Genomic DNA, 16,187 nt, shown 5'->3' with positions numbered 1-16,187 from the left:
AATTAATGATGATTTCTGACCATATGGTACCCAGATATAGGTCTAAGTACCTCTCCAAGTGGAAAGGCACTTTAGGTTCAGTAGTGGTGGAAATTGAAACATTTCTATTTTTCCAGGAAAATATACCTGTGTTTCAGACAGAAATTTATGCAATCTTGAACTATGCTCGAGAAATTAACACTGGGGCTTTCGAACTAAAGCGGATCAACTTATACACATATAGCCATGCAGCCATGGGAGTTCTTAGAAGGACTAAGGTGGACTCTAGGTTAGTATAGGAATACCGAGAAAAACGACAGGATATAGCTCCCCGAGGAATACATGGCAATGAAAGAGCTGATGAACTTACCAGTAGAGCATCAGCTACAAAATAGTTAGGTCCAGAGCCGCTTGTAGGAGTGCCAAACAGCACCATCCGCGACCGGAAAAAGTCTGGATATGAACACAACATAACTCTTACTGTAAAGATATACCAGTCAAGCACACGGCAAAATGTATATTGGGCGGACATGAGATAATAGGTCTGAAGTACTGTAGAAAACAAGCAGGAATCAGTTCAGTCATGGCAGGCTTCCGTACTTGACGTGCACCAGTCAAGGGACACCTGCATACAATAGGGCTGCTTTATGGAGAAAAGTTGCAGAATCAGCAGTAGAGAATCTAAAAAAGTTAATCTTATGTTTCATAACTGCGAGACATCAGATCGCAGGCGGCAAACACTTTTGGAGACTAATAATTTACTCCAAAAACATACGGTAGCTATCCTCTAGACTTGTACAAGCTAGTACATAATTCCAGAATTCATAAACGGATGTATTAAAATCATATAATTGGAATATTATTGCTTGATATTGTTTGGGGAATATAGCTTTGGTAGTGTCTTAGCTGCAGATGAGGCAAAATTTTTTGAATTATCAATAAGTTGTACTGATTGAATGTCTGTAGAACTGTCACCAGTAGTTGTCTATTTACAGCTAATGATTTATTATAATTTGTGACTTTTTGGAGATCTTCGGTACAGTTTACACGCAACGTTTGTTAGCCTACTAACTGTAACTAAATAGATTGCCTTTTAAAATAAATATTGTATATCGACTTACTATAAAAATATTGCAAAAAGTCTTTTCTATTATCGAAGTTCGAAGTCAAGTCAAATTAAGTATTTATTTTGGACGTTAAATACTTATATTATTTTTAGGTTAGAAACGAGAGCCAGGGATGAAATAGTAGCTAGCGGAGGTAGTATTTCTCATCATCATGGTGTAGGCAAACTTCGACAAAAATGGTATCCGTCCACAGTTTCAGATGTTGGAGTAGGTCTCTATCTAGCAGCTAAAAATGAACTGGATCCTAAGAATATTTTTGCTACTAACAACCTAGTACAATCCAAGTTGTAATTTATTCATTAATTACAAACGAAACGATTATGTGAAATAGAAACCAGTGCAGCGTTAAAACCAGTGAAGGTTTTTCTTAAGTATTTTTGTATCGTAAAAACTTTAGTGCTATTGAATTAACGTTAAGTGCTTTTTAACTTCGGTCAAAACATTTAAAACCACTTTGTTTATTATCACCTTTATGTATACTAGTTTTTTTATGCATAACTATTTATAAACTACTATTTATAGTTATGCGAGGACTAAATATCAATAATGAACTAATTGCCGAAAATCAAAAATAAATATGAATCCGTACATCATCAACAAGTTTAAAGTTCTGCCACTATAAAAATATTTCATACAAGTCGAGAAGTTTCCGAGTTTAATAAACAATGAACAAGAAATTAACAAACAAGATATCTGGTAACGCAGCAAATTTTCTGTAACATCTTCCACAATTTATAGACCGAGAGCTGCTGGACTTCTTTTAACAATGTCTAAACACAACATCGAAGACTGAATGGCTTTAGCAACTCTCGAATTTTTTAAGTTGCATTTTTTTTCTGTTAAAACATGTTTTTGGTGGATTTAGAAACTTGAATTAAATTTTAATTTAGTATTTAATAAAATAGAGAATAAATAAGCCTAATCATTTTACCAGCACTAAGCTTCGAGCATATACTAACTAGACGCAGCCTTTCAATCCTCTGAGCGCGAGACGTGTACCGACAGAGAGAGCGAATAAACATAAATACTATCACTTTTGCACCCAACGGTTCGACTTTTATACAGGAAAGTAGAGGGGTTTGAGACCCAGTCAATCATAGCAGGTGCGAGGGAGATAGCATGTATTTTTATTTGCTCTCTCTTTTACAATACTCGTATCTCGCTGAAAGCATGAAGGCTGCGCTTAATTCGTTCAAAGGTACTCAGTTGAAGCGGTCTGAGGCATACTTTAACTCGACCTGTCTGAATTAAAATACTTATTACGACGCAAGCGTTAATACGATATTACTGTTCGATATATTAATTATATATTTTTATTAATAATTTGTGAAAGAAAAATCAATTTCTATGTTTTGTACTAAAAATAGCAAAATAATTGAGCAATTTTATTAAAAAAATATTACAAAATACATATGTCAATCCATCAAAAACATAGACAGATATAGTATAAAGACGTTATCATTCCAGAAAACTAACGAAAATTCTGTAACTCGCGCGATTTTGCAAGAGACAATCGCATGCCAGTAGCTTCATAGCCTATTATTTGGAAAATATAACATCCCTCTAAAATAGTATGTGCTATTGAAAATGATTTTTTATTTACAAGCTTTATTCTCTCGAAATTTCAATATGAATCAAATATTTATACACGATAAAATTATCTGACTGATTTGCTTTTTATTTTCTTGAATACTAAATTAAAAAATATTAAAACTTTAAAAAATTCTATTCAAATTACGGTCAGCTCTCCGCCTATCCACAAAACCTGTTTAATAAGAATCTATTATTATATGAACTCCTCCCTAAATTACCGTACACGACGTATCATGGACCGGTTGTCGATGTCAAATAAGCTCCCTCTTCGTCACTGTCTCATTTAAAATAATAACACTTAAAAAAATTTCTTAGCTGCTTTATTACAGCATAATTTTTTTGCAATATTATTTTATCTTTGAATTAAACAAAAAAAAAATTTAGTTCCCATGAATAGCCCGTTATTAAAGGGCGTCTAAGTTAATGGCCAAAAAAGGTGTCCGATGGCGAACAGTAATTCTCAGTACTGGCACATCTGAAACAAAAAATTCCAACGAGATTTTTGAAAGAAAACGCCTTTAAAAGACAAGCACCCACTTTTAATCTAAAACTTAAAACAAAATGGAAGACATTTGAAGAAAATGTTGAAAAACTTACTTACTTACCAATTCTTTTTTCTAAAAAGTGGTTATTCTGCCTTGCTCTGACATAATTTTAAATGTGGCTAAAATATTTTAGATCATTCCTAGAGATGTAAGGAATTCGCAGCAAAAAAAAATCGATTTTTTCTAATCTGTACTAGCATCTTAAACCAATATAACTTATATATGTTCTCATATATGTTCATTTATTCAAAATTCCGATGCTGTAATTATAACTGAATACTAAACTTGGTGCTCCAGGTTTTATTACCAAAAAGTGTTTTTCCAAAAATGTATAATTATTGAAAATCAACTTTTTTCATTTAACTCATTGTTGATGTCTAGTCTTCATTTATGATAAAACATTTTTAAAATAGTTTCTCTAAAAAATTTCTATGATTAAGTGGCACATTATTCACTTTTATTGTTTTTTTTTCTTTGGTCTATTGCTTATATATCACGTTACGACAAGGGTCATACAAGTTCGTACCCATTTGTAACGTAGTATGCATTCATAACGATTTCACAGAAATTTAAATAAAATCCTTCAAAGAGCTGAAACATCTACATTTTTATATACTATGTTAAAAGTTGATGTCCACAGTAATAAGTATGTATCATTATTTGTTATACTATAATTTAATTTGTTGTAGTTATTTATTATCCTACAAGCGAGAGCTGGCGGGTTGCGCGTAGAACAAATTGAAAAGTGGAAGGGATTGCTCATTTCATTTCTATTGCTGTCGGCTACGAGTTCACATCGAGGGATTGGTGCTAGATTTCTGACAGTGTTGTCAAGTATTTATATTTTTATTTGGAGTGGCCCTATATTATAAACTATTATTTATATTTATTAAAATAGCAAGTATATTAAAAGGCGTTATTAAAACCTTTGGGATCTAAAGCACGAGAAATAATTTTCAATGTTTTTAAGTTTACAACCGAAGAAGCTAATGCAGATAAATTCTTAGTTGATTTAAAAAAGATACAAGAACGTGTAGCTCATTTAACTGGTAATTATAATACTCATTTTCAAAATAAATTCAGATTTAAATAATTTAATTTAAGTTAAGTTACAATAAATAAATAAAAAATTACAGTACATTAGATTACCAGTAAATAATGTGAAACACATGTGAAATAGAAATGACATAAAAATTGAAATGTGTTTCTCCAATATGTTTATCTACTAAATATGCTGTAGTATGCTGGACACTTTAATATTTCGATACGTTGCATTTTTTATAAATGGGAAACGAAATATGATATTGTAAGCAATGATATCACAAGATAAAAGGCCGATAATACTTGAGTTTATCGTCTGGCTTAGAAAAACAAACAAAGAACGCGTGTTCTGTATTGTGTTTAGTTTAGTAATCATTAAGATACATCATCTGTCCGCGATACATACAAAAATACCTTCCCTTCGGGAATTAATTACGTTTTACGAAAATAAATATTATTAACAGTTTTTTCTACGTTTTATTCAATATTATTATTTTTTTTTATTTTGTTTTCGTGGTAAATAAGTTTATCACACACGCATCCACACAACCACGGAACATATCTACTAACATAATTTTCAGATTCCAACTAAATTTTTGATACGGCAACTACGCATTTGTGACACCCACGATTAAGTACCTCTTCTATCTCTCTTAGAATAAGTCCTTTTCTATTTTCGCGCAGCTCACCCGCCAGCTCTCGCTTGTCTGATTATACTTGTTTTGATTTTTCTAAGTTTTTAATTATTTACCCTAATATTTAAGAAAGGACAATGTATTTTAGAAACAACTATTCAAAAGTAATAATTAATTCTTAATAACTTTCATAACCTGAAGTAACATATTACATTTATAGTTTAAACATATTTTTTATATATAGAAATACAAAATATTTTATATATAAAAAGAAGATTACGCCCTGGACAGGATTGATCGCTTCCCAGCGATCAAGTTGATGAATTACAGACACTGCTTCAACTTCACTCTCATAAGCAGGCAGCTGAACATGTTTTATCATCTTGCGACCAAGAAATAAATCGGAAGTTAAGAAAAGTAATAGATTTCTCAAAAATCAAATCACAAAAACTTCTACTGTCACACCTATTTCTGGCGGGCGAACGAACGTTCGCCTGCTGAAAACCAAAATTTTTACTTGACTTCTAGATGGACTAAGCGGGAATATTTAGTATTGGGATAATATTCCAGTACTATTTGACTGGTGAAATGCCAGATCAAGACTGAATTCCCATTCTCACGCATCCTCGATCTCTCACCGATAAACAATTCTCACAGCCGTCCCCGCTTAACGGCTTTTGTCAATGTAAATAAAAAATTGGATTATGTTTATTCTACTCGAAGATTTTGAGACGTAAATTAAAAGTGTTTATTTAATAGGAACTTATGAGATTTACAGAGAAATGCGAATTAAAAAGAAAGACAACAATTGCTGTGTAAATAAATTAGAGTATGCCTTCTCGTTCGAAATTCTAAACGTGTCACTTTTGAACATTTGTTAAACACAAATTTAAGCTTTATACAGAGTGGAAGAAAAAAAATGATACAGTATTAAAATTTTCATAACTTTTAAACTAAATTAAGAAATTAAACAATTAAAGGAGATGAAATAATTATTTAAAGAACCCTGTTGTTGGTTAAATGATTTAGATTTATTGGTATATGAAATAGTCTAATTCGATATACCAACATATAGTGTAAGCGCGTGTATTTACCGCAAAATTAAAGTATTATTATATTAATTTATATAAATCACTTTAAAATATTTATTTATGTATCTACCTAAAAAAAATTCTCTGAATTTTACTGTACAAAATAACACATTATTTTTCTGAATAGTTGTTTCTGTAATGTCAAGTTTGTGTTGAATGTGATAGATATCGTAGTTACCTTTTTTCTACCAAATTTCAATATTTAACAACAGCTCGAATATTAAGGCTATTTTTTAAATTAAGTTCCATAGCTCTTTAAATGACCTGCCAATGAAATTGATTCTCGGAATATTATGTTACCATTAAGAATATTTTTGTAGAAAAATATTAATTTTAGTATTGTGTAGTTCTGTGTGAATACCAATTTGCAATTTAAAATAAAAAACTGCGTAACCGTATACTATTTTTATTATTCCTGATTAGGACAAATGTCTTTGGTAATCCATTGTTTATTGTCTTAGTGCCATGTAGGCATCTGTCATTAGAAATGCCAGATTTCTGAAATGACATCTTTTGTGATACTTTTTTAGATAAGAAATATTTACAACTTGGTGTCAGCATGAGATCGGTTCATAATATAATGTAGGTTCCATAAATTTAATGTCAATTGCACAATATCAGAACGACTGCATCAAATTAGCTGATTCTTTTTATGTTGTGTTTGTTATTATTAGGACAAACTTTGTATAAAAGATAATTTTCAAAAAATTGTACGGATGGACCTAAAACAACATTTTTTCTCTTTAACGCAATTTTAAATCGCAATATAACTTATAGATGGCGCCATTACAAAAGCCCACACTGAATTTGAATGAGAACAACAATACGATAGAAATGATGTAAGTCAATTCGTGACTTGGCTGTGAGACTTGGTGACTTGGCTGTGAGACTTGCTACCGTACGGACGCATATCACAAACTAGCCACCACGCTGAAGTCTAAGCGACTAACAGAGTACCCCAATTCAATTTGGTCGGATGACGAACTGAATTGTTCCAATCTGACCGTTGATACCGTTGAATTTTCTAACGATTTTGTAAATCAGGATATCTCTGATTTAGTCTTTTTCAAGACTAAAGAAGTAGATAAAACTGAGGTTTTTTCGAAAATAACTAATTTAATTTCAGATTTCAATCCTTTCCGAAGGGATTTTCCAATCCACAGACGTCTTTTCAAGACAAAGAAAACCAGGCCCACCTCCCGAAGAGGTGGTGGACCCGCCCAGGACCAGTTACAAAATAACGACTCGACCCAGACAACTCCAGGACAAGAGATATTGGAAATAATGTCTCAAAATAACATCGAAATCATGGAGGAAGAACCATTCCAGACGGTGAAATGTAATAGAAGAAACTCGAGAGAGGACATTCAAGGGGCCAGACAAAGAACTTCCACCTCAACAAGCGCGGGAACCTCCGGATCCGGACTCGTGACCAGGAACCGTTACCAAATACTTGAGTCGGTGAGTATAGAAGAGAACTCAGGTGTCAAGAAGAAGGAAAGAATCCCTCCAATAGTAATTGCAGGCCAAATAGGAAGTTATTCCACGTTCATAAAGGAAATCAGGGAACTACTTGGACACAATAACTTCCAAATCGCCCCAGCGGGAAAAGCAGGTACAAGAGTTTTCACCAGAAACAATCAAGACTACGAGAAGTTGAAACAAGACTTCATCACCACCAGCACAGCATTTCACACATATACGAAAAAATCTGAAGTTACCAAGAAAATCGTAATGAAGGCAGCACCAGGAATGGACTTGGACGAAGTAGAGGCAGAGCTCAGAGAACAGGGAATAGTCGCCAAAGTAACCGAAATGAGGACCAGGTAGCAAGGAAAAACCAGCAGATCATACCTTCTCCAAGTAGATAAACAGCAAGACCTAAAAGAAGTCAAGAGGATAAACGGTCTCCAAAACATACGAGTAAGATGGGATACATATGCCAAACCAACCAGAGCCACGCAATGCTTCAATTGCCAAGAGTTCGGACATTCAGCCAGGAATTGCTATAAGACACCCAGATGCATGAAGTGCGCCATGAACCACCCAACCAGGACCTGCCCTCTACCCAAGGGAAAGGTCAATAAAGTCAAGTGCTGCAACTGCGGAGAAGATCATACATCCAACAACCCAATGTGCAGGAAGCACATAGAATATTTGGACCAGCAAGCGCAGAGAAGAGCGAGAAGCCAACCACAACCCAAAGTTGCACCTCCACCGCACCCATCAGCATTCAGGACCACCACCAGCGGACTCTCCTACGCTCAATCAACAAGAGGGAACCAACAACAATCCACAAGTCACTCAGAAGGCATCAAGAACACATGGGCCGAAATTAACAAAATAGTAAACGTAGAAAAAATGATGGCACTCCTCCAGGATATGAAGAGAGAACTTTTAGCAGCAAAATCATTCACCGAACACGCAATGATTTTCATGAAATACGAAGACATCTATAATGCCGCTTAAGCACCTCAAGATACTCCAACTCAACATAGCTTCACTAAGGTTACGAATTAACGAACTGCGGGAAACGGTAATAAGACATACTCCAGATGTCATATGCCTTTCAGAAACACTCTACATGACGACCACACAGCTGCCAAGAATTACAAACTACGATGGATATGGAAGGAGAGACATACCCAACAAAAGAGGAGTGGCAATCTATGTTAAAAATAACATAGAATGGAATCAGGTTGTATTAGAAACTAATCAATTTGAAAATGTAGGTATTAAAGTAGGTACTACTAATATTTTTTCTATTTACAGGAAGAAGGGAGAAAATCCAGCTCTTGAAGAATTAGATGCCATGCTTAACTCAGCAACAACCGTAGTGCTAGCCGGAGATTTCAACGCTCAACATACATCATGGGGATGCAACTCGGATACAAGAGATGGAACAATAATACTAAGGTACTGTGAAGACAGAAACAAGATGTTATTCGCACCAGACGAACCGACAAGAATCAACCCTATTAGAGGACAAAACAACTCAACGTTGGACTTTTTCATCACTAAAGAAGTTATTATGGAAGATGTCAGGACCAACTTCGAATGCAGTTCGGATCACAAACCAGTTACAGGACGGATGACATCCAGAGTAGATCTTCCCACTATAGAACCAGTCGAAAGATGGCGTTGGAAGGATGCAAATTGGCCAAACTACAGAAGACAACTCAACCAAATCGAGATGAAGAGGGAATTCCAATCTACAGAAGAAGTCGAAAGAAAAATTGAAGAGATAACAAGAAAAATTCAACAAGCCATGGAAGACAACATACCAAAATCTATGACGAACAACAAAGGGCTCATCATCCCAACCGAACTACAGGACCTAATAAAGGACAGAAATAAGGCCAGAAAAGCATTCCAGAGAACAAGAAGACAGGAATTCAAGGAATACGGAGATACACTATCTGAAGAAATAAGGGTAAGACTGAGAAGTCTTACAGAAAACCAATGGCACAACAACATTAGAAAAGCTGAAGAAAATCAAGGAAATATATGGAAGATGCTGAAAGCCAAGAGAAGAGGAAAACAAAAGATGCCACAAATTATAGACAACGACGGAATACACTTTGAAACCCAAGAAAAAGTGGATGCAATAGCAAGAAAAATGGCAGCTACACATAGGCAGAATCAGGACATGTCAGACGCAAGAACAAGAGAAGAAGTCAACAATGAATACAACAGGATCAAAAGAAGAAATGAATTCCTAATAGAAGAAGAAGACTACACCAGCCCTAACGAAGTTTCCAAAATCATCAGGAAACTTAAAGGAAGCAGAGCACCAGGTCCTGAAGGAATTCACAACATCACCCTCAAGGAACTGCCAAAGAAGATTATAGTACAACTGTACTATATCTTCAAATTCTGCCTAGAAAAAGGACATTTCCCTAACAACTGGAAACACGCCAAGATTATCCCACTACTAAAACCTAGGAAGGATGGAAGAAGACCAGAAAGTTACAGGCCAATATCTCTCCTCGAAACAATAGGAAAAATACTGGAAAAAATCATTTACAAAAGACTGACGAAACATGCAGAAAGAAGAAGAATTATACAAGAAGAACAATTCGGATTCAGAAAAGGAAGGAATTGCGAACTTCAGCTAGCAAGAATTATCAGCGATACGAAGATAAGATTCAACAGAAAACAAAGGACAGGATTAGCTATATTGGATATAGAAAAAGCATACGATACGGTTTGGAAAAAGGCACTAATCTTCAAGATGGACAAAGCTGGTCTTCCTCATTACTTAATCAATATTTGTGATATGTATTTATCTAATAGAACTTTTCAAGTTTCAGCTGACCAAAAGATGTCAACGATACAAGAAATCCAGGAAGGGATGCCTCAGGGCAGTATTCTCTCACCCATCTTATACAATATTTTTGTTTCAGATCTACCAAATGATCCAAAAACCTCAACAGCACTTTACGCAGACGATACAGCAGTGTATGCAACCGGAAAAGATGACAGAAGAATAATCAGAAATATGGAAAACCACCTTGGAAAAATCACGGAGTTCACAGACAAATGGAAGATAAAAATCAACGCAGAGAAGACTCAATTCATCATTTTCACTCAGGAACATAACCCACCAGTACACGAAATCACAGTAGGAGGAAACAGGATCCAAGCAGGAGACGCAGTCAAATACCTAGGAGTTCACCTCGACAGAAAACTCAACTTCCGGTTGCATACACAAAAAACAAAGGTAAAAGCTAATGCTGCTAAAAAACTAATACTCCCCTATATTTTCAGGACCAGTCCACTAACGAAGGCCAAGAAGATCCAGTTGTACCAGGCCTACGTTAGATCGGTGATACTATATGCAGTCCCAGTTTGGAGTTCAATAGCGGAGACCAACTGGAGGAGACTTGAAGCCACAGAGACATCATGCTACCGAATCATAGACGGATCAACATGGGAAGAAAGAATATCCAATGCAACTATCAAAGAAAGGCTCCAGTACACACCACTGAGGGAGGTGGCTGAGAAAAGGACAAGATACTTCTTCCACCAGGCCACAAGAAGACTCCGAAAGACCAGGGACATCCTCGAGAAAAACAGGAACCAGAGGATATACAGAAGCACCCATAAGCTGATCGACCACCTGATCAGGGTCTAGCCGGATGGTTGCCGAAGAACAGCCAACCAGGGAAGTAGGTACGATGCCACAAAAAGTACCTACAGAAGAAGACGCCAGGATGCAACCAGCAGAAGTCCAGGAATCCGAGAGAAAAAATTACCAATATCAGGCGGTGCAAGAGCGGGACGTCGTGAAGAAGAAAATGAAATATAAACAATTTGAAATGTAGACTAATAATGGCAATAAACGTTTTTATTTTTTATTTTTATTTTTATTTTATAAGTCAATTCGTACAAAGTAATGTACCACTTATAAATCAGCAACAAAAAACAGCCTACGATACACTGATAAAAGCAGTAAATGACAGTGGCAATGGGGGTATATTTTACTGGAATGGAACTAGTAGAACATTCTTAGTTTTATATACGGTTCATCTGGGATCGCTGCTACATTGTTAGAAAGCGGATATACCGCTAATCTGCACTCAAACTGCCATTGAATTTTCATACTATAAAGGAACCGACATGTAATATAAACCCAAATATTAGCCATGGCCAAACTGCTGGTAAATGCTGATTGATCAATAAAACATTAAGAGATATGCTCAGCAATTAGATCGTTTTTGGAGCTCCTTTCGCCAAACGCTACCAGTTATTCTTCGAGCTTCTGATGAAATTAATGCTTCCTTGAAGACATGAAATTTATGGAATTATGTGAAAAATCTCAAGTTAACAGCAAACATGCAAGTGGTGTTACAAAATGATATATCGGCAGAAGTTTTCTCGAAGGCAATATTAGACACTGGCAATAGGAAAATTCTTGTTGACATTCTACTGGCCTCATTTCATTTACACCAATTTTTTGTCAATTACCAACATCAAAAGAAGAATTAATTTTGAAAGGGTCCCCAAATATTGAGGCAAATTACAAAAAATATGTTTGGTTGAGCGAACGAGCCATTTTACCAGCAAACAATAAGGAGGAAGACGATTTGAATATAAATTCAGACTCAAATTAACGGACACATACACTCATTTAAGTCAATCGATACATTACTAATCCAAATGAAATCGTCAATTAAGGTCGATTCAAACAGATCAGTCAGGTCTCGTCACAGTTCTGACGCCGGACCGAACAATCCGTCAAAAAATATTATTTAATAGAAATATTCCGTCGGCATTCACATTCATCAGTTCACGAACAGTTTCCCAGCAGTCAGGATTCGACACGTCTAACGCTTGAACGATTTTATAATATCAGCAACGATTTTTTTGGTTTTGCCGGCAACATGACGGGCGGTACAAGTGAACAAAATAAAATTAGTGACGAACAATTAATAGAATGTGTGAGAAAATAATTATAATCCTTTATACGATTTGTGGCGTGCAAAATACATGGACATTAATTTTAAAAATAATATTTGGCAGGAAATAATAATAATATTTGCTAATTCTTCATCTGAGAAATTTTCCATCTTTTCAACCGATTGGTCTCCAAAGACTGATGCATTCCGGGTGTGTGCGAATTCGCGATTGAAACTGAATGTAGAGGGCAGGTCGATTGCAGTGTCATGGCCGATATAAATGGTATAAACAAACATGACAGTCTAATGTTTACCATTGCTTTTGCATGTTTAGTTTGGTTTAAGACGAGTTATTTTTATCATTTAAAAATGGAAATTAGCCTAATGATATCTTTGAGTATTGTGGTGAAGCAAAGAGACCATTGGTTGAAGGGGAAGCAGTTTTCAAGTGATGAATTCTTAAATTTTAACTTTAATGTTTGGAACTGGTTTGTGTATTGATGAATTCTATTTTGTGTATACCTGGGAATCCAGAGCATAATGTTCTGTGTAATGTATGTCTCACATATGTAAGTACTTTATTGTATATTAACATAAATAAATAACTTGAACTTGACTTTATTGTAAGATAGTTCATTTTATTACATGAAATCATCCTTAACTTGAGATCACCTGTAAGAAAAGATCATAACACATGATTTATCTTTAAAATATTCCATAATAAATCATGAGGAAAAAAATCGGTTGCCTGTAAAGTCGGTTTTACGGGCGAAGATTTTACGTGACAACGTCTTTTTCTCGGTAGAATATTTATTGATATGAATATTATTAAATTGCACAATAGGAACAAGGAATTGAATGAAAATAAGAATTGCACAAATTTTAACTATAGAAATATATTTTGTTTACTAAAACATTGTACATGTAAACTTAAACTTAACTAATTTCTATTTGAGTGATTTTGTTGAGGATAGGACGATGATAGGAGAAATATGAAATGAAAGGAAGTGTTTCTGCTGTAATGGTCTTGCGAAAGTCAAGTCGATGGTTGTTCCTTTTAACGTAGTTGACAAGCACGCACCGATTCAACGCGCCTAATTCTCTAGTGCTGCGCGCGCAGCGGACCGATCATGTTTGAGTGGGAGAGAGACGCAAGGCATTCGCCGGTCCGGCGGGCCTCTCTCTCGTTCGGTGACTCATCGTAACAGACGTGAGCGGGCGTTACACTTTTTCATGAGTGACTCCGAGCCACAACCTAATTTAAGACGTTGTCACGTCAAAAACTCATGATACTATCCCAACATGGTAAGTATTTGTATTTCTGTTATTTCTTTATTTATATCTAAAAATAAATGATGTATTCTCAATATGTTATTGACTTAATGATAGTGGTATTTTCTTTTTATTAATTTCCTCAAGTTTTCCAGTTTAGGAAAGAGAAATAGGGAAATATCTTTTGTCAATCTTGAATTGCATTGAGGAACAGAACAATATCGATTTGATTTAAAATACTTTAACGTAGTCATAATGCTGAAATTTACTAAAACAATTTAATAATTCTATTCAAATCAACAGCTGTCTAGTTTGTTTATACCACTTTTAGTAGTTTAAATTTATTCCGCCAGAAGTCAGATACTTTGTTTCCAATCGCGAATAGACGAACGAATAGTTCTGTGACGAGACGGTACCAGTTTGGCGCCTGAACTGTGACGGGAGTGATGTGTTTGAATCGACCGTTATACAACCGAATTCCTAAATTCATTGGATATTTATAGCTCAAGGTTGGATCAGTGATAATCATGCTATGAAATCTGAATCAGCCTAAATTGTGCAACGGAATTAGACTCGCCTTAAAAAAATATGAAAAATTTTATTAAAGTTACTATACCTATAGAAAAATTAAAAGGAGAAAATGTGCTTATTCCACTACTACCGTGTTTTTCGCACTGTAGTTCACAGCGTGCTCGAGAGTCAACAAACCATCGGCGCTATTGGTTTTCTCTCCATATAAAACTTAAAATATTATATACTATAAGGCTTTACAATAAGGGAGGTGAGGGCAGCTAGTTTGATTTTAAAAATGAATTTCCTATTTATTTATTGATCTCCTTCATGTTCCTAGATAGGTTCCTTTGATATAAGGAAGCACTCTATTGCTTTTAGGAGCACTAGGCCTTCTTCTTTTATGCTTATATCTTGTATTTGTCTTGAAGAAAAATAGAGTCTTGAAACTTGTTACATAGAATTATCTTGGTCCAAGAAAGAACATTGTGATTATGAGTAAAATTTTATGTCCAGAAAAAATTAAAGATTGTGTCACATTATCACGCAAAACAGTAACGACGCGAATTGATGCCATTGCATTAAACTTGTCGACTCAATTTAGGCAGCATATAGAAAACTTTAAATATTTTTAAACAGTGCGGATAGAAGTGACACTGTTCAATTATTAATCTTAGGGACGTTGACGATGAATTTAATACTACTGAAGAGGTAGCTTGTTTGCAATCGATAAGAGGAAAAACGACAGGGCAAAGAATTTATAAGGTATCCCGGGGCAAGTGGAAATATGGGGTAAATGGAAACCACTTGATTAAAAAATTCATAACCCGATCCTGTGACTGCTATCTCCCCAAAAACGATCTACACTAGGTTAACGTTACCACTGTCGCTGAGGGACAGTCATAGAGAGATATTGCAGATACAGCAATATTCTGCAATCGATTTAATTCAAAATTAATTTACTCTGTACCTGCTACTTTATTTTATATATATACAAATACAAAGGAACACATCTATCCCACTATACACTTTTTGTTGTTTTATGTGTATTTTAACTTACTTCAAAATTGTCAATCTAATTGTAAAAGTGTAGTACAAATGTTTGTTTTGTTTTTTTTTGTGAACAGTTCTACCTCTGTGAGTAAATATTTATGTAATTTTATCTTAATGTTGCTTATCTCTTTGTTTTATAAATTTGTAGTGCACTTCTGATGAAGCCAACAATCAGTGTTGGCGAAATGTTAAGTGACAAAAAAAAAACGGGTGTGGCAGTCCAGTAATAACTTCAATAAAATTGTTTTAATTCCAGACCGACAGAACCTGAAATATACCAAAGAAAATAATTTTAAATAATGTACGGTCGATACTAAATTATATATATATATATATATATATATATATATATATATATATATATATATATATATATATATATATATATATATATATTGTATATATTCCATGCAGACTTTACCTATGTACCTAGGTATATTTTTAATTGTGTTAGTGCTTGAAGGACAAATCATTTTTTGTATTTTAATCTAATAATAAAGTATTTATATTATTAGTTTTTTTGTTGTTGCATATTACTAGAAATGATAAAAATGCTGCCCATTCCAGGAAAAACATAATAAGTAAGTACCTACATATTAGTATTTTTGGTTTTAAACTTTTTCTATTTTTTTGGGTTTTTGTGCGAATTGAAATGTTTAAATTTAAAGAACACAATAAGTGTTAAATCTTCTTCAAATGAATTCTATTTTTTTGTCAACACACTATTGATTTTTAAGTGATTTTATTAGCATTGAAACTTTGAACAATTTAAAAGTGTCGTATGGATGACGTATTCCCTCCTTTAAAATGCGAGCATTTTATTGGTCTAGAATAACCAGACAACCTCTCCCATCTATCTATAACTCTTGGGCCAAGGGTGGCCAAGGCGCTTTCAACTCCAATGATGTATAATATAAAACGTCATTGACAAAATTGATGC

The 16,187-nt window shown here is 34.5% G+C and overlaps 1 protein-coding gene across 1 annotated transcript in view; it reads left to right on the top strand.

The window, feature by feature from the left end:
• Positions 1 to 6,409, top strand: part of Agps (alkyldihydroxyacetonephosphate synthase) — a 100,463-nt gene extending 94,054 nt beyond the window's left edge. Inside the window, exon 9 of the mRNA XM_072529652.1 lies at positions 1,199 to 6,409. Within this exon, the coding sequence (XP_072385753.1) occupies positions 1,199 to 1,397 (199 nt within the window). The 3' untranslated portion in view covers positions 1,398 to 6,409. The remainder of the gene's footprint in view (positions 1 to 1,198) is intronic.
• Positions 6,410 to 16,187: the final 9,778 nt, after the last annotated feature.

This window comes from Diabrotica undecimpunctata, chromosome 4 (genome assembly GCF_040954645.1).
Source record: "Diabrotica undecimpunctata isolate CICGRU chromosome 4, icDiaUnde3, whole genome shotgun sequence".
NCBI classification, from domain to species: Eukaryota; Metazoa; Arthropoda; class Insecta; order Coleoptera; family Chrysomelidae; genus Diabrotica; species Diabrotica undecimpunctata.
Note: the sequence above shows the minus strand (reverse complement) of the source record. Positions and strands in the feature narration are given on the sequence as shown.